This window comes from Labrus bergylta, chromosome 12 (genome assembly GCF_963930695.1).
Source record: "Labrus bergylta chromosome 12, fLabBer1.1, whole genome shotgun sequence".
In the NCBI taxonomy this organism is placed as follows: Eukaryota; Metazoa; Chordata; class Actinopteri; order Labriformes; family Labridae; genus Labrus; species Labrus bergylta.
Genome location: NC_089206.1, coordinates 9,957,593 through 9,976,879, shown reverse-complemented (window position 1 = coordinate 9,976,879; position 19,287 = coordinate 9,957,593). Strand labels below are relative to the sequence as shown.

General features: G+C 38.2%; 2 protein-coding genes across 2 annotated transcripts; both read left to right on the top strand.

Moving 5' to 3' along the window:
- The first annotated feature begins 2,993 nt into the window (after positions 1-2,993).
- LOC136181130 (chondroitin proteoglycan-2-like) lies at positions 2,994-6,039 on the top strand. The gene is made up of 5 exons (XM_065961553.1): positions 2,994-3,117; positions 3,258-3,316; positions 3,977-4,008; positions 4,128-4,154; positions 4,328-6,039. The coding sequence occupies exons 3-5, from the start codon at positions 3,984-3,986 to the stop codon at positions 5,065-5,067; spliced, it is 792 nt and encodes a 263-aa protein (XP_065817625.1). The 5' UTR covers positions 2,994-3,117; positions 3,258-3,316; positions 3,977-3,983; the 3' UTR covers positions 5,068-6,039.
- Positions 6,040-12,218: 6,179 nt separating this feature from the next.
- LOC136181132 (chondroitin proteoglycan 2-like) lies at positions 12,219-15,236 on the top strand. Its single transcript, XM_065961555.1, has 5 exons — positions 12,219-12,317; positions 12,460-12,518; positions 13,179-13,210; positions 13,330-13,356; positions 13,530-15,236. The coding sequence occupies exons 3-5, from the start codon at positions 13,186-13,188 to the stop codon at positions 14,267-14,269; spliced, it is 792 nt and encodes a 263-aa protein (XP_065817627.1). The 5' UTR covers positions 12,219-12,317; positions 12,460-12,518; positions 13,179-13,185; the 3' UTR covers positions 14,270-15,236.
- The last annotated feature ends 4,051 nt before the right edge of the window (positions 15,237-19,287 follow it).

The window sequence follows — 19,287 nt, the reverse complement described above, 5'->3', positions numbered from 1 at the left end:
TCACATGTTTTGATGATAGTTTGTTGTTTGGATTTGATTCAATGTTTTTTTTTACATGGTACTGTAACAGCACAGCCCAATAAAAGATATTTGTTTACTCCTTTTACTTGTACAAGAGATTTGTGTCTCAGCTGTTTATCTCAAGTTATTCCAATAGTTTGAGGAGTTAAGTCCCTGGTGAAATAAGTCTGTGTCACACTTTTTTTGTGAACCAATCCACTTTAGGAAGATTCAGATCACATGTCATGAAAGGATACAATATCTGATGTTTTAAAATCAGATGCAGACTAAAACGGCTGAAATCAGCAGGTATAGCAAATGTGTTCTAAAAAGTCTAATAATATCTATAAAATAGGTTACTCACAAAAACCTAGGTGATTGCACTAATCACTAGAGCCTCAGTGCTCTTGCCATGTAACTTCTTGAAACTAAAAGTTTATGTACTGCGGTTATTTATGTCGGATAAAGTCAACGCTGTAATGAACTTTGCACTGGATTATTATTTTCTTTCATACTTGTTGTACTCAAGGTCATGTCACCTCTTTACAAAGATGTGTGTTCTTTACTTCTTAGAAAAGTAAACCGGCCTTTGGAACATTTTGTTGAGACTGATTGTTGATTGTTGTCAATGGCAACTGGTGGGGTTTAAAAAAACAAATCAATAATTACAAAGTAGAAAGCACCATTAGGTAATTACACTATATCTGGTAATTGTTAGCCTCATCTCAACTGTCAAGTTTATTTAAAGGTTTCCAGCCATGTACTTGTCATGTGTCTTAATTTGCATATTAGCTCTGACAACAAAGGCTGCCGAAATTTATGGAGATTACCCAACAGCAGTTTATTTGATTGACTTAAGACACAATGTCTCATCATTTATGTTCCAGGTCATTGAAAAGGCAACACTGCCAGGGAAAGGTGGTAACCATTGACCAAATGTTACAAAGATATATAAGGTTATACTGAATATACTTTACAAACTTTATCCCCCCAAAAGTTTGAATTATGACATTCTGTGGGATGTTATGCTCTAAGGAGTTCTGGTCTTGTGCAGTATAGACCTACTGATCGTACACAGGATACAGGATACAAATACTAATAGTCCTGGGAAGTTCGTTTTCTGCTAAAGAGGGCAGATGCAGCCTTCAGAGCCGCTCTCAGGAATGCAAGGAACAACCCCTCAAGGAATCAAGAGACCAAAACAGCAGCAAACAGAGAAGATTAACAGTCACTTCTGAGACAACATTCAAATCAATTCAAATCAATTCAATTCAATTCAATTCAATTCAATTCAAAAAACTTTATTTGTCCCCGGGGGGCAATTCAAAGGCACATAGAGCAGTAAATTAACAACAGTGCAAGTAAACAAAACATTTGAACCTAAATAGAAAGTGTCAATACAACTTAAAGCTTAAACTTAACTTAAAGATGCAAAATATAAAAGAGTAGATATAAGTGGACAGTGATCGGACTAACAGATGTAAACAGATGTAACCATAACTATGTGCAGTAGTGACCAGATGGAAACAGAACTATATGCAGTAAACGAGAAATAAATATATATATACAGAGCTATGTGCAAGTAGGCAAATACTAAATGATAAGTTACTAAGGTTCATGGTGAATAATGGAACAACAGAACTAATATATACAATATAACTGTAAAGGTAAGAATTAGATAAATAAAGTGACCGTAGTGCAATGATGGATAAGAACAACAGGAATAAATCCTGAGGGGAGCCACTCAAACGCTGGGAAGAGAGCGTGTGAGGGGTCCTGCATAATCCGACCTGCTAGCCTGATTGTCTGTTGCTCATAGATCGATGTCAAAGTCCTTACAGGTAGTCCAATGATCTTAGAGCAGACTGTGACCGTGCTCTGCAGGCGGTTTCTGTTCTGGAGGGTGGTGGAGTGGAACCAGCAGGTTATAGAAAAAGTAATAATGCTCTCAATGAAGGAGTAGTAGAAGGTCAGAAGAATGTTCTTACTGACTCCAAAGGAATTGAGCTTCCTTAGGAGGTATTTTCGCTGCTGACATTTCCTGAGAATCTCCTCGGTGTTGGAGGCGAATTTCAGCAGGCTGTCGAAGATGGTACCCAGGTACTTATACTCCTCTACTAGTTCGACAGGATTCCCATGGATTGTGGTGATTGCTGATGCAGCCAGTTCCCTCTGCTTGTTGGAGAAGGTCACCACCATGTCTTTGGCCTTGCTCACGTTCAGTTTGAGGCAGGAGCTGTCACACCACTCCACAAACTCCTGAAGAACTGGTCCATGGTGCTGAGAGGGGCCTGACAGCAGAGACAGGAGAACTGTGTCGTCCGCGTACTTCACCAGGTGACAGTTTGGCTGTGTGGTTCTGAGGTACATGAGACGTATGGGGCCTGTGGCAGGGAAAAGAGGCCATCAAGGATTACAAAGCTCCGTTCAGGTCTGTGATAGTTACCCCCCCGACCAGCTTTATCACTTCTATGCACGTTTTGAGGCATCAAAAACAACTAGAGCAGTATAATATCAGAATGTAATTAGATGTTCCTAACATGATTATGCTGCTGTGCCCTTCCCTTTGAATTCTCTGGACACTTAGCCTCATTTGACACATGAAGTCAATTCCAAAAAGGAGCCGTCTTTGATTTTGAGGAATAAAAAAGGCTTAATTACTGTTATACTACATTTGGTTAAGATCCTCTACTGATTTTGCTTTACAGCGTAAAACAACCAAGCTGAAATCATTTTACGTGTGAAAAATTAACTCTGACAGCTGTTTAACCGGTATGTGTCTTGATGTTCATGAACTGCATACCGAGGATATCTAAATGAGTCATCATTGCAAATTAATACTGATAATTGCAGCGTCCTCTGTGACTTCATTGAAAGACATAGTTGATTTTGGAATGTCTAAAGATAAATTGACTGTAACCCAGTTTCTATCAGTGCACCGGTTTTCATAATTGTCTCAGTTATAATGCTTTGGACACAACCACATTGCATTAATTAACCCCACCCATATTGTTTTGCCACACCCTGTCAGACCCTTATAAATATTTAGTCAGACATCTGACAGTCATCGACCAGTCTGAGAGGAGAAAGGTGTATGATTCTTGTACCATTAACTTTGTAAGTATTCCATTTACTTTTATTCACTGACCCACATATTAACAGATTCATTTCCTTTTTAAGATATCTTTCAGTTTTTTTTCTGGCATTGATTGTGTTTTTCTTATCCAGTATTCTAATTTAAATTCAAATGATTGCAGACGCTGTTGATTACTGGTTGAAACTACTGTACAGTACTGTATACCCTCAAATCTTCAAGGTATGTCAAAATATTATGAGTCAAGTCAAGGAAAAAACTGTATATTTTGAGGCACGTGCTTGGTTTCGTAAATGTGATGGTAGAGTTGTGTTTTCCTTTCAGTTACTTTTAAAAGGCTAAAAACCAGCAACAACTTTATTTCCACTTTGGATGTGTACTTGTCTAAGTTTCTAATTCATACACTGGCAGCAGCTAGCTACATGGTGACACTGGTGGACACACCTGATGAATTTGACATACTTTACAGAGATGATACTAATTAACACTCAACAAGAGAAATAAGATTCTCAAATTAGTTCCATCAACTGGTTCTTTAAGCTACTTAATCTCGCCTTAAAGACTTCCTGGGGCATATTTGTCACAAAAGGTCGAGGAGAAACTTTAAGCTTTTATGTTTGACTTGTGATGATCTGTGATGCATAATTGTGTACTGAATTTGTGCCACAGCTGTGAAAATTGGCACCATCTGAAATTAAACTATGCCTTTAAACTTTTGAATTAAAAAATGTAACTCTGTAGCTATTTTTCTTGGAGCCACATGTTTTGAGTTAGTACTGGTCATTTTGATAATATGCTTTGGGTACCTGAATTAGCAAAAATTCAAGATGTGTAGTTGCACAAGTTGATATGAATATTTTGTATTTATTTTTATCCAAATAGCAACAAGATGTTGAAGCTAACTCTTACTGCAGGTAAGCACACTGATCAAGTACATGTTTTCCTTAAGGACTGGTTCAAGAAATTGAAATATTTTACATTTTCTCATTCCTTTCGTATTTAACCTTTATCTCACTATTTTGTCTTTTTAAAGGTCTCTGTTTGATCTTCACCAGCTTGGGTACGTTCATACACTTATTTATCATAATTAGCAGTCCTACTACTATAAACTGTAAAATGTTTAATCTTCAGAGCACAACATATCAACTTTCATGCACATTAATGTTTTGTATTTTGGTGGACACACCTGATTAAATGACAACTAAAAACAAGATCGGATTCTTATTCTTCCAGATTTTTCTTGTCATGGAAAGCCAACACCCACTAAGCCCAACCCCACTGTTCCTGAAAACTTCTGTGTCGGAAAAGAAGATGGGCACTACGCTGCTTCAAGTTACGCAAATCATTTTTACAGCTGCGTCAGTGAGCAAGGGTATTACCAACCATGCCCACACAATCTGATCTTCAAGGAGAACTTGCAAAGGTGTGACTGGCCCACAGCAGCTACCACTCCCACCATCGACTCTCCAGCTACCCAAACAACCACAACTACTAAGCCCAACCCCACTGTTCCTGAAAACTTCTGTGTCGGAAAAGAAGATGGGCACTACGCTGCTTCAAGTTACGCAAATCATTTTTACAGCTGCGTCAGTGAGCAAGGGTATTACCAACCATGCCCACACAACCTGATCTTCAAGGAGAACTTGCAAAGGTGTGACTGGCCCACAGCAACTCCCACTCCCACCATCGAATCTCCAGCTACCCAAACAACCACAACTACTAAGCCCAACCCCACTGTTCCTGAAAACTTCTGTGTCGGAAAAGAAGATGGGCACTACGCTGCTTCAAGTTACGCAAATCATTTTTACAGCTGCGTCAGTGAGCAAGGGTATTACCAACCATGCCCACACAATCTGATCTTCAACGAGAACTTGCAAAGGTGTGACTGGCCCACACCAACTCCCACTCCCACCATCGAATCTCCAGCTACCCAAACAACCACAACTACTATGCCTGAAAACTACTGTGTCTGAAAAAAAGATGGGCACTACACTGCTTCAAGTTACGCAAATCATTTTTACAGCTGCGTCAGTGAGCAAGGGTATTACCAACCATGCCCACACAATCTGATCTTCAAGGAGAACTTGCAAAGGTGTGACTGGCCCACACCAACTCCCAACCCCGCACATAAGGAAATCCAAAAACTAAAATACTGAAACATCTGTCATTGACAGCGTGATGGGGATTATGCCAACTCCTTTTGCCCAAGTTGTTTTTACAGCTGCGTCTATGAGATAACTTACTTAGTCACTGCCAACCAGGATTGATTTTTACTTATTTACTTATTTCACTTGACATGCTGTGTCCGGCCAAAAACCAAACTAATCCAAAAAGTTGTAATCTTTTCAGATTGATGAGGAAAGTCTGGGTATTTCCCGTATGATAGTAACTCACAATATTCTTTTCATTGCGATGCAACAGGCAGTATGGTCTTTATATTATCATGTCTTTGTTGTAACTGTTCCTAAAGAATTGCACATGGCTATGATGAATGATCACTTTTCTCATAAGCAGATGCAGGGGGGGCATGGGGGGCACTACAGTATATAAGCTGTTATATGTTGAATGTCATCAGATTGTTTACTAGTCATTAGTAAATCAAATGCTTAATAGTATCTTTGCTTGCTTTTTAGGCTTTACTGATCCACATTAAGGTGATTGAATTTAAAAACAGCATTCATACCGTGTCTGTCCATATGCAGCAGCACTTTATCATAAATTTATCATCATCAATCAGTCAAACTTTATTTGTATACAATTCATTACAAATGTTATCTCAAGACACTTAACTAAAAAGAGCAGGTAAAAGACCTTACTCTTGGTTATATTATATTTGATGTATCAATATATAATAAGATCATTTCTTGAAGTGTCACACCTGTAAATTGATGCTGTACTTTAATATGTTGGGTGTTTGGGTTTTTAACTATCAATATTAAATCTGACATATCTTACCTATTTGACTGTTGAGTGTAATATTGTTGTCGTAATTTTTTTGTATGTAACTTACATACATTTTCCTGATTAGTTGATGTTTATCCATTGCTTTTTGGGATTGGTCTTTGATCAAACATCATATTACCATATCAATGTAATTTAAATACAATTTATTTAATTGAATCATTTATAAATTGCATACAGCACATTTTAAAAACTGTAATTTTTTTGTGGGGAAAAGATACACCAAGTATTGAAACAATTCACCTTAATGGCACTTATGCAGACGCCATTTAAATAAAGGGCAAGTATAAGGCGACAAGGAAAGACACACTTTTCGATCACTTTTTGACAATCAAGCCACTTACTATGAAATGTTCAATAACTACTCAGAAGATTAAATCGAAAAATGGGGGAGAAATGTAGTCTCTTGTGAAGAGAATCTGAACAAACAGAGCTCCACAGACATCTCCATCCAGTCTTAAGGCCTTTGCACATCGAGTACGTTTTTTCTGGATGTGTTTTTTGGATCCGTAATCCCCCCCGAAAAAACCTCGCACACTGAGTCTGCCTTTATTTTTTCTATTTATTCTGAAAATTCGCAGTATGAGACAAAAGGTCTCGTAACTCATCATGCAGAGTGAGCAAGCGGTGAAGATGATTTTAACGGTTCTTTCACTCCTTGAAAAAGAAACCAACCGGGTCCGTCCACATCAAAACAAGACAAGAGTGAGGAAAGTTTCACCTGTTGATAAAGAAACTGCAGAATTATACCGATCACTTCCAGGTGTTGGCCACCCCTGATCTACTTCATTGGCTCAAAGAGGCCCTACTCGTGTTAATCTCGTCAACAAAATAAATGACGAAAATATTTGGTGACGAAGGTCTTTTTAAATTAGTCCACTATGACGATGACGAGACGAAACTCCGCTATTTGACAATTTAATGAATAATTAACTTCATCATCTAATTAAAAAACGAAAACTACATTACAAGTGGAGATTATCACGTCCTTGATAAAGAAGCGTTAAACCCCCTCAGCTGGTCTAAAATCATTGTAAACCATAGCATACTTCATCAAAGGTGTGCGTGTGTGGTGAGTGCAACAATGTGCATCGGAGTTTCCGAGTTGTAAAATGCACATGAACACGTGCTCAAGTCAGCCCAACAAAAAGAAAAGAATTAAATGCCCGTCTTGATGTCAGAATTGTCAACAAATGGGGGGCAAACATAATTATTATTTATTTTTTAATTTCGAGATTAAAGTTGTAAATTAACGAGAATAAAGTCGTAAATTAACAAGTTCGAGACCAGCCTGCGCAAAACGATGAAAGTAGAAACTTTTAAAGTATTTTCCAACTTCCTCCAAGTCTGTGTGGTTCTTTCTTCGGAAAAGCCACAGTTTCTTGCAGTATCTTTTCAGGGTACTGATATTTTATGACAATGTGAAGATGATGATGTGCCAAAAGCATGTGTAGTTTCATATGTGCATAAGTAAAGCCCCAACACAACTATTTTTGTGTGTTATCTGCACTTGTCTGCCTTGTTAAAGTGTCTCATGTTCAGAGTCAGTTTGTGTCCTGTTCATAGATCATTTTACAGATAAACAAGGTCTTGCAAGTTGAAGTGAAAACTTATCTTGAACTAACTGTTTTCACCGACTACACAAGGAAGTAGCCGATTTCCTTATTACTGAAACCTTTAGGACAAGATGCTCCATGTTTGTCATTTGAGAACAGGATGCTGCTGCTCTCCTGATAGAGACTAAAATAACGACTTTATTCTTTTATTCTTTAAAGACTTTAAGAGTTCTACTTTCATCATTTTTGCACAGGCTGGTCTCGAACTCGTTCATTTACGAGATTGAAGTCGTAACACGGACTCCGTGTGCCTTTAGAATGACCAAAGGTGATTGTAATGTTATTTTTTTGGTAAGTGGTTACACATTTCCAAATAACTAACAAAATGATGGCACTCTTTTTTGTTGTTGTTGGTATACAATGAAACTAGACAAGAAAAAAAATCTTTAACTTCAAGAACCATAAAGGATTAAGGATTAAGTTTCTTAAACACAAAAACAGAGACTGTCGTTATACTTTAGGAAGTTTCGATTACCGTCATGCTCACATAAAAATGTTGCTATACTTGTGTTACAGATGTGCTTTGTTGCATGTTGTGATGCCAATTGTCTTAAGATGAGAGAACAGCCATCTCCACATGCCTTGGTCATGCACTTTAATCACTAGGCAGGGCAATGATAGCACACAATAAAAAGCATCTTAATTTGACAAAGGAATGCTTTGTGTGTCATCACACCCTTTTTAAATGTTCTTCATTAGCAGTAGTGAGGACAGGATGCTTGATACATGCCTCAACGCTGCTGCACTTTTTATCCACCTGACGTAAGTCACAAACATGCTGTCTATTCAACAGCCTTTGAGGTGTGCTACTTAAGGAGTGGAAGGAGGTGAGAGAGAGGGAAAAGAGAGATAGATATAAAGGGGATCAAAAAATAGGTCCGTCCCAGCCGGTTTGTGACACAGTTTCGATACACACAAACGACATTGTAACAGCTCAGTAAATACATTTGTTTTGAAAATATAAAGAAATTCAACTTTTCAGAGTATTATATAGAATCACCTACTTTATGTTTTCACATCCTGGAAACTTAAAGGCTATTTGTGTTCTTATATTCACAGAAGGACAAGAGCACAAATGGTACAATGAATGTTTCAGGCTGATGGCAGATAAGATGATGGTGATGTAAGCGCTGAGGGACAAGGAAACTAATAGGGAGTTTAGACCTTGGTTTTTAACCTTTTTTTTTAACTAATTGAAGTTTTTTTATTTTTATTTTTATTTTTTTGCGCAAGGGAAATATCAAATTCAAACTGTCCCTTTCACATGTTTTGATGATAGTTTGTTGTTTGGATTTGATTCAATGTTTTTTTTTACATGGTACTGTAACAGCACAGCCCAATAAAAGATATTTGTTTACTCCTTTTACTTGTACAAGAGATTTGTGTCTCAGCTGTTTATCTCAAGTTATTCCAATAGTTTGAGGAGTTAAGTCCCTGGTGAAATAAGTCTGTGTCACACTTTTTTTGTGAACCAATCCACTTTAGGAAGATTCAGATCACATGTCATGAAAGGATACAATATCTGATGTTTTAAAATCAGATGCAGACTAAAACGGCTGAAACCAGCAGGTATAGCAAACGTGTTCTGAAAAGTCTAATAATATCTATAAAATAGGTTACTCACAAAAACCTAGGTGATTGCACTAATCACTAGAGCCTCAGTGCTCTTGCCATGTAACTTCTTGAAACTAAAAGTTTATGTACTGCGGTTATTTATGTCGGATATAGTCAGCGCTGTAATGAACTTTGCACTGGATTATTATTTTCTTTCATACTTGTTGTACTCAAGGTCATGTCACCTCTTTACAAAGATGTGTGTTCTTTACTTCTTAGAAAAGTAAACCGGCCTTTGGAACATTTTGTTGAGACTGATTGTTGATTGTTGTCAATGGCAACTGGTGGGGTTTAAAAAAACAAATCAATAATTACAAAGTAGAAAGCACCATTAGGTAATTACACTATATCTGGTAATTGTTAGCCTCATCTCAACTGTCAAGTTTATTTAAAGGTTTCCAGCCATGTACTTGTCATGTGTCTTAATTTGCATAGTAAGCTCTGACAACAAAGGCTGCCGAAATTTATGGAGATTACCCAACAGCAGTTTATTTGATTGACTTAAGACACAATGTCTCATCATTTATGTTCCAGGTCATTGAAAAGGCAACACTGCCAGGGAAAGGTGGTAACCATTGACCAAATGTTACAAAGATATATAAGGTTATACTGAATATACTTTACAAACTTTATCCCCCCAAAAGTTTGAATTATGACATTCTGTGGGATGTTATGCTCTAAGGAGTTCTGGTCTTGTGCAGTATAGACCTACTGATCGTACACAGGATACAGGATACAAATACTAATAGTCCTGGGAAGTTCGTTTTCTGCTAAAGAGGGCAGATGCAGCCTTCAGAGCCGCTCTCAGGAATGCAAGGAACAACCCCTCAAGGAATCAAGAGACCAAAACAGCAGCAAACAGAGAAGATTAACAGTCACTTCTGAGACAACATTCAAATCAATTCAATTCAATTCAATTCAATTCAATTCAAAAAACTTTATTTGTCCCCGGGGGGCAATTCAAAGGCACATAGAGCAGTAAATTAACAACAGTGCAAGTAAACAAAACATTTGAACCTAAATAGAATGTGTCAATACAACTTAAAGCTTAAACTTAACTTAAAGATACAAAATATAAAAGAGTAGATATAAGTGGACAGTGATCGGACTAACAGATGTAAACAGATGTAACCATAACTATGTGCAGTAGTGACCAGATGTAAACAAAACTATGTGCAGTAGTGACCAGATGGAAACAGAACTATATGCAGTAAACGAGAAATAAATATATATATACAGAGCTATGTGCAAGTAGGCAAATACTAAATGATAAGTTATTAAGGTTCATGGTGAATAATGGAACAACAGAACTAATATATACAATATAACTGTAAAGGTAAGAATTAGATAAATAAAGTGACCGTAGTGCAATGATGGATAAGAACAACAGGAATAAATTAACCAGAACTGTATGAATACTGATCTAAAATGGATAGAATAAAGTGATGTAGTGCATGAGACCAGAAAAAGCAGAGGCAGTTAAGGTGTATGTCAATATAAAGGAAGTTCACAGCTGAGAGTCTGCATTGGGTGAGAGGTGTTGGTGTCTGTTGGGGGGGTTAAGAGTTGAGGAGCTGGATAGCCCTGGGAACAAAGGTTGCTCTTCTCCTCTGTGTCCTGCAGCAGGGATAGCGAAGCCGGCGTCCTGAGGGGAGCCACTCAAACGCTGGGAAGAGAGCGTGTGAGGGGTCCTGCATAATCCGACCTGCTAGCCTGATTGTCTGTTGCTCATAGATCGATGTCAAAGTCCTTACAGGTAGTCCAATGATCTTAGAGCAGACTGTGACCGTGCTCTGCAGGTGGTTTCTGTTCTGGAGGGTGGTGGAGTGGAACCAGCAGGTTATAGAAAAAGTAATAATGCTCTCAATGAAGGAGTAGTAGAAGGTCAGAAGAATGTTCTTACTGACTCCAAAGGAATTGAGCTTCCTTAGGAGGTATTTTCACTGCTGACATTTCCTGAGAATCTCCTCGGTGTTGGAGGCGAATTTCAGCAGGCTGTCGAAGATGGTACCCAGGTACTTATACTCCTCTACTAGTTCGACAGGATTCCCATGGATTGTGGTGATTGCTGATGCAGCCAGTTCCCTCTGCTTGTTGGAGAAGGTCACCACCATGTCTTTGGCCTTGCTCACGTTCAGTTTGAGGCAGGAGCTGTCACACCACTCCACAAACTCCTGAAGAACTGGTCCATGGTGCTGAGAGGGGCCTGACAGCAGAGACAGGAGAACTGTGTCGTCCGCGTACTTCACCAGGTGACAGTTTGGCTGTGTGGTTCTGAGGTACATGAGACGTATGGGGCCTGTGGCAGGGAAAAGAGGCCATCAAGGATTACAAAGCTCCGTTCAGGTCTGTGATAGTTACCCCCCCGACCAGCTTTATCACTTCTATGCACGTTTTGAGGCATCAAAAACAACTAGAGCAGTATAATATCAGAATGTAATTAGATGTTCCTAACATGATTATGCTGCTGTGCCCTTCCCTTTGAATTCTCTGGACACTTAGCCTCATTTGACACATGAAGTCAATTCCAAAAAGGAGCCGTCTTTGATTTTGAGGAATAAAAAAGGCTTAATTACTGTTATACTACATTTGGTTAAGATCCTCTACTGATTTTGCTTTACAGCGTAAAACAACCAAGCTGAAATCATTTTACGTGTGAAAAATTAACTCTGACAGCTGTTTAACCGGTATGTGTCTTGATGTTCATGAACTGCATACCGAGGATATCTAAATGAGTCATCATTGCAAATTAATACTGATAATTGCAGCGTCCTCTGTGACTTCATTGAAAGACATAGTTGATTTTGGAATGTCTAAAGATAAATTGACTGTAACCCAGTTTCTATCAGTGCACCGGTTTTCATAATTGTCTCAGTTACAATGCTTTGGACACAACCACATTGCATTAATTAACCCCACCCATATTGTTTTGCCACACCCTGTCAGACCCTTATAAATATTTAGTCAGACATCTGACAGTCATCGACCAGTCTGAGAGGAGAAAGGTGTATGATTCTTGTACCATTAACTTTGTAAGTATTCCATTTACTTTTATTCACTGACCCACATATTAACAGATTTATGATTCCTTTTTAAGATATCTTTCAGTTTTTTTTCTGGCATTAATTGTGTTTTTCTTATCCAGTATTCTAATTTAAATTCAAATGATTGCAGACGCTGTTGATTACTGGTTGAAACTACTGTACAGTACTGTATACCCTCAAATCTTCAAGGTATGTCAAAATATTATGAGTCAAGTCAAGGAAAAAACTGTATATTTTGAGGCACGTGCTTGGTTTCGTAAATGTGATGGTAGAGTTGTGTTTTCCTTTCAGTTACTTTTAAAAGGCTAAAAACCAGCAACAACTTTATTTCCACTTTGGATGTGTACTTGTCTAAGTTTCTAATTCATACACTGGCAGCAGCTAGCTACATGGTGACACTGGTGGACACACCTGATGAATTTGACATACTTTACAGAGATGATACTAATTAACACTCAACAAGAGAAATAAGATTCTCAAATTAGTTCCATCAACTGGTTCTTTAAGCTACTTAATCTCGCCTTAAAGACTTCCTGGGGCATATTTGTCACAAAAGGTCGAGGAGAAACTTTAAGCTTTTATGTTTGACTTGTGATGATCTGTGATGCATAATTGTGTACTGAATTTGTGCCACAGCTGTGAAAATTGGCACCACCTGAAATTAAACTATGCCTTTAAACTTTTGAATTAAAAAATGTAACTCTGTAGCTATTTTTCTTGGAGCCACATGTTTTGAGTTAGTACTGGTCATTTTGATAATATGCTTTGGGTACCTGAATTAGCAAAAATTCAAGATGTGTAGTTGCACAAGTTGATATGAATATTTTGTATTTATTTTTATCCAAATAGCAACAAGATGTTGAAGCTAACTCTTACTGCAGGTAAGCACACTGATCAAGTACATGTTTTCCTTAAGGACTGGTTCAAGAAATTGAAATATTTTACATTTTCTCATTCCTTTCGTATTTAACCTTTATCTCACTATTTTGTATTTTTAAAGGTCTCTGTTTGATCTTCACCAGCTTGGGTACGTTCATACACTTATTTATCATAATTAGCAGTCCTACTACTATAAACTGTAAAATGTTTAATCTTCAGAGCACAACATATCAACTTTCATGCACATTAATGTTTTGTATTTTGGTGGACACACCTGATTAAATGACAACTAAAAACAAGATCGGATTCTTATTCTTCCAGATTTTTCTTGTCATGGAAAGCCAACACCCACTAAGCCCAACCCCACTGTTCCTGAAAACTTCTGTGTCGGAAAAGAAGATGGGCACTACGCTGCTTCAAGTTACGCAAATCATTTTTACAGCTGCGTCAGTGAGCAAGGGTATTACCAACCATGCCCACACAATCTGATCTTCAAGGAGAACTTGCAAAGGTGTGACTGGCCCACAGCAGCTCCCACTCCCACCATCGAATCTCCAGCTACCCAAACAACCACAACTACTAAGCCCAACCCCACTGTTCCTGAAAACTTCTGTGTCGGAAAAAAAGATGGGCACTACGCTGCTTCAAGTTACGCAAATCATTTTTACAGCTGCGTCAGTGAGCAAGGGTATTACCAACCATGCCCACACAATCTGATCTTCAAGGAGAACTTGCAAAGGTGTGACTGGCCCACAGCAGCTCCCACTCCCACCATCGAATCTCCAGCTACCAAAACAACCACAACTACTACGCCCAACCCCACTGTTCCTGAAAACTTCTGTGTCGGAAAAAAAGATGGGCACTACGCTGCTTCAAGTTACGCAAATCATTTTTACAGCTGCGTCAGTGAGCAAGGGTATTACCAACCATGCCCACACAATCTGATCTTCAACGAGAACTTGCAAAGGTGTGACTGGCCCACACCAACTCCCACTCCCACCATCGAATCTCCAGCTACCCAAACAACCACAACTACTACGCCTGAAAACTACTGTGTCTGAAAAAAAGATGGGCACTACACTGCTTCAAGTTACGCAAATCATTTTTACAGCTGCGTCAGTGAGCAAGGGTATTACCAACCATGCCCACACAATCTGATCTTCAAGGAGAACTTGCAAAGGTGTGACTGGCCCACACCAACTCCCAACCCCGCACATAAGGAAATCCAAAAACTAAAATACTGAAACATCTGTCATTGACAGCGTGATGGGGATTATGCCAACTCCTTTTGCCCAAGTTGTTTTTACAGCTGCGTCTATGAGATAACTTACTTAGTCACTGCCAACCAGGATTGATTTTTACTTATTTACTTATTTCACTTGACATGCTGTGTCCGACCAAAAACCAAACTAATCCAAAAAGTTGTAATCTTTTCAGATTGATGAGGAAAGTCTGGGTATTTCCCGTATGATAGTAACTCACAATATTCTTTTCATTGCGATGCAACAGGCAGTATGGTCTTTATATCATCATGTCTTTGTTGTAACTGTTCCTAAAGAATTGCACATGGCTATGATGAATGATCACTTTTCTCATAAGCAGATGCAGGGGGGGCATGGGGGGCACTACAGTATATAAGCTGTTATATGTTGAATGTCATCAGATTGTTTACTAGTCATTAGTAAATCAAATGCTTAATAGTATCTTTGCTTGCTTTTTAGGCTTTACTGATCCACATTAAGGTGATTGAATTTAAAAACAGCATTCATACCGTGTCTGTCCATATGCAGCAGCACTTTATCATAAATTTATCATCATCAATCAGTCAAACTTTATTTGTATACAATTCATTACAAATGTTATCTCAAGACACTTAACTAAAAAGAGCAGGTAAAAGACCTTACTCTTGGTTATATTATATTTGATGTATCAATATATAATAAGATCATTTCTTGAAGTGTCACACCTGTAAATTGATGCTGTACTTTAATATGTTGGGTGTTTGGGTTTTTAACTATCAATATTAAATCTGACATATCTTACCTATTTGACTGTTGAGTGTAATATTGTTGTCGTAATTTTTTTGTATGTAACTTACATACATTTTCCTGATTAGTTGGTGTTTATCCATTGCTTTTTGGGATTGGTCTTTGATCAAACATCATATTACCATATCAATGTAATTTAAATACAATTTATTTAATTGAATCATTTATAAATTGCATACAGCACATTTTAAAAACTGTAATTTTTTTGTGGGGAAAAGATACACCAAGTATTGAAACAATTCACCTTAATGGCACTTATGCAGACGCCATTTAAATAAAGGGCAAGTATAAGGCGACAAGGAAAGACACACTTTTCGATCACTTTTTGACAATCAAGCCACTTACTATGAAATGTTCAATAACTACTCAGAAGATTAAATCGAAAAATGGGGGAGAAATGTAGTCTCTTGTGAAGAGAATCTGAACAAACAGAGCTCCACAGACATCTCCATCCAGTCTTAAGGCCTTTGCACATCGAGTACGTTTTTTCTGGATGTGTTTTTTGGATCCGTAATCCCCCCCGAAAAAACCTCGCACACTGAGTCTGCCTTTATTTTTTCTATTTATTCTGAAAATTCGCAGTATGAGACAAAAGGTCTCGTAACTCATCATGCAGAGTGAGCAAGCGGTGAAGATGATTTTAACGGTTCTTTCACTCCTTGAAAAAGAAACCAACCGGGTCCGTCCACATCAAAACAAGACAAGAGTGAGGAAAGTTTCACCTGTTGATAAAGAAACTGCAGAATTATACCGATCACTTCCAGGTGTATTTCAGGATGTCAGTGATGTCCAGTTTGATACGCTGCTCTCTATGAAAAAACGCAGATAATCGAACCTGTTCCGAAAGAAATAATGACGGACGAAAGTGTCTGCTTCAGTGTGCAAACATGACTGACATAACATGGGATCGTATTTCTTTTTTAACGTGTCATTTTCGGACGAAAAAAACGGTCTCAGTGTGTAAAGGCCTTTAGACTCATTAAATATAACAGCATATCATGATTCAAACATTTTGTCTCGTTAATGTTAGTATTTTGCAGTTCAACTTTGTTTAAGGCTAGGTGGTTAGCCTGCTAACTGATATTTAACTGTATTTCCATTCTCTCCATGTTGTGTCCTATTAAATAACATGTTGCATTTGACCAAACATAACATGGTTTATGAAAAGAATAAAAACACAATTTCACTGTTAAACAACTATAAAAGGGCTGATAATGCACCTTGTAGTCTACTAGTTAGTTGAATGTATGTTACTTAAAAAAGTTATGTTGAATATCAACTGATACACTGTTGACATGCAACTGAATATCTACTGATAGCTTGTTGAGTGTCAACAGACGGACTATCAAAATAAAGTGTTACCTGGTTTATGAGAAGAATAAAAACACAATTTCACTGTTAAACAACTATAAAAGGGCAACAAACTATTGCCTAAATTATCAGGAAATATCCACCTAAGGGGCTAAAGACAGTTTGAGTTCAAAAAGTATTTATTTGTATTTTCTTTGAAACCATTAGTTTTAGAGTAGTTTTTATTGGTGTTGTAGTATGGGATACTTGTGTGAGGGACCCAAAAAGTGAAAGGGGCCAGAAAAAGTAAACATGAACCCTTTTGACACATACGGAAATCTCCTGAAAAACTCCGGAGATTAGGCTACCCGGAGGCGATATGTTACGGAAGCGCATTGCATTCACCAAAGAAAAAAAAATGAGACACATTATCTCATAATTACGAGATCATGAGCTCTATGGGGTGCTACTGCGTCGGGCTGGACCTAAATGAGACCCAGGAAGCTTTGAGTTTGAAGGCTACCTCTACAAAAGGTTAAGAGTTATTCAAACCGAAGTGGACAGGTTCTGGAGGAAGTGGAGTCTGTTGGCTGCACCCAATTTGTTTGTGAGGAGCATATGGCATACAAGGGAGTGAAATCTGGCAGCTGGAGACATTGTTTGGTTGGCAGACCAGAATGCCTTGAGGGCTCAATACAAACTTGCTGTGAGAGATGTGAATGTCCGCACATTCCCAAGATACCTAGTCCCAGGGGTGGAGCAGCGATTTTAAAAGTGCGGGTGTTCTAATGCTAGTATATTACCCCCCTCTAACAAATCAACACTTTCTGTTTCATTTAATGTCCAATAACTAATGTTAGCTGACACATCATAATTCAAGACAAAGTTACAAAAGATAATTAGACACTAACTTTATGAACATCCATTGTGAGTAACCCAGTTAGCTCTAAAAACGAGATTCAAAACTGCTCTTTGTGATGCTTTTATTTTGCTTTTCTTATTGCCTTATGCCTCAGTCTCTTTCTTTCCGGTCTTCAAATGTAATGTGCTTTTATTTTGAAAAACTGCAAAAGGGACTTCCGCTACATTGTAAAGTTACGGGAGTAAATAAATAGAGTTAAAATAACAACCAAGAGGAGAAAATGTTACACTTAAGTTGTTTTGTGAGGTGGATGTATCTTAAAAACATCTGTTTGGGTGACTAACTCTCTTTCAGAAGAATGCCCAGTCCCATCTATAAAGCCTTTCCAGCAGAACATTAAAAGAAAAGGCGTCAACACAAACAAGAGACTGAAGCTCAAAATCCCTTCCACAGTTCTTCACAGAGACGTCCGACGGGCAGTTGTTCTGCTTCCCAAGGACGGGGGAAAAGAGAATTAGCCACAACTAAAATCCACCAGCAATGGTTTTTTTCAGCTTTTCTGCATCAGTAAAGATGGTGGGAGGTGTTTTGTTAAAGTCTAAGAACCACAGAAAATTAAAATATGGTTAAATATCTAATTTAATTTATTTTGTGTTTGAAGGTTAAGCAGCTTTAATAGTACTTATCAGGTTATCTCTGTTGTCAGCCCTTATTTAAAGCTTTTATTGAACACTGGAGAGCAGCACTGAGCAGGTCAGGAAATCAGGCAACCTTTCTGAGCCAGGTGTGTAGACCTGCTGAGTGGCTCTAATTGACAGACAGGAGTGTCAGTAGTGTGTGTGAGAGCAGGAGTGAGGTGAGAAGTTGAGACACTTGCACGCGGATTTCAATGAAAGGAAGACAGTAGAGATCCCTTTGGTAAGTGTGCGGTGTTCTTTGGTAATTATCTGTTTAGAATGTTTACATGTAGGTCTACTTAATTTAGGCTGTTTATTTCATAGTGATGCATTCTGGGTTTTATAGTGTGGTGTTCACATGAAACAATTAAATTAGAAGTGTAAATGGTAATTAATATTGAACAAACTATTTATTATTGAACTGTTTTGTTTGCATTGTAAGCAAAGGATAAATAACTGAATAAATAGATAAACAGATTGATTTAATGGTTATATTAACTTAAATTCTGATTTGGTTTGTTTGGTGTTAACATTTGGGAAAGGAAAGTGAGGATGCTAAAATATGTATGGTTAATTAGTTACCATTTGAGACTGGTTTGATTTAGTATCTTTATGTTCTTAAAATACTTTTGTTGATTAACATGTTTATATCGCTCACAAAAATAGAGAACGGGAGGAATCAGAGCCAGGCTTAAACGGGAGACATGTAAACAACGGCCGCTTCCATCTATCATCCTGGCTAATGTACGCTCCCTCCACAATAAAATGGACGAGTTACAGACTAACATTAACCACATGCACGAGTACAGGACTGCCTCTGTTCTTGCTTTTACTGAGACGTGGTTAAATAAGAACGACGATGATAACACGCTACACGTTGATGGCTTCTTCCCCCCCCCCCTTAAGACTTGATCGAGACAGTGAGCTCACAGGGAAACAACATAGTGGCGGTGTGTGTCTTTATGTAAACACACGCTGGTGCTCGACGATCGTCGTGAGGGAGAAACTGTGCACCTCGGACATTGAGCTTCTGGCTGTCTCCCTTCGCCCTTTCTATCTCCCCAGAGAATTTCCACAGCTTTTTCTCATCCTGGTTTACATCCACCCCAGAGCTAACGCAGCCACAGCCACTGAACACATCACAAACTTATTAAATAAACTGGAACTCATATCACCGGATTCTCCCAAATTCATCTTGGGCG

What these genes read in the sequence shown, in the direction of transcription:
- LOC136181130 (XM_065961553.1), top strand. Translation starts at nt 3,984, where the DNA reads ATGTTGAAGCTAACTCTTACTGCAG. An exon ending in GAAGCTAACTCTTACTGCAG is followed by an intron (nt 4,009 to 4,127) that starts GTAAGCACACTG and finishes GTCTTTTTAAAG; the next exon opens with GTCTCTGTTTGATCTTCACC. An exon ending in TTTGATCTTCACCAGCTTGG is followed by an intron (nt 4,155 to 4,327) that starts GTACGTTCATAC and finishes TTATTCTTCCAG; the next exon opens with ATTTTTCTTGTCATGGAAAG.
- LOC136181132 (XM_065961555.1), top strand. Translation starts at nt 13,186, where the DNA reads ATGTTGAAGCTAACTCTTACTGCAG. An exon ending in GAAGCTAACTCTTACTGCAG is followed by an intron (nt 13,211 to 13,329) that starts GTAAGCACACTG and finishes GTATTTTTAAAG; the next exon opens with GTCTCTGTTTGATCTTCACC. An exon ending in TTTGATCTTCACCAGCTTGG is followed by an intron (nt 13,357 to 13,529) that starts GTACGTTCATAC and finishes TTATTCTTCCAG; the next exon opens with ATTTTTCTTGTCATGGAAAG.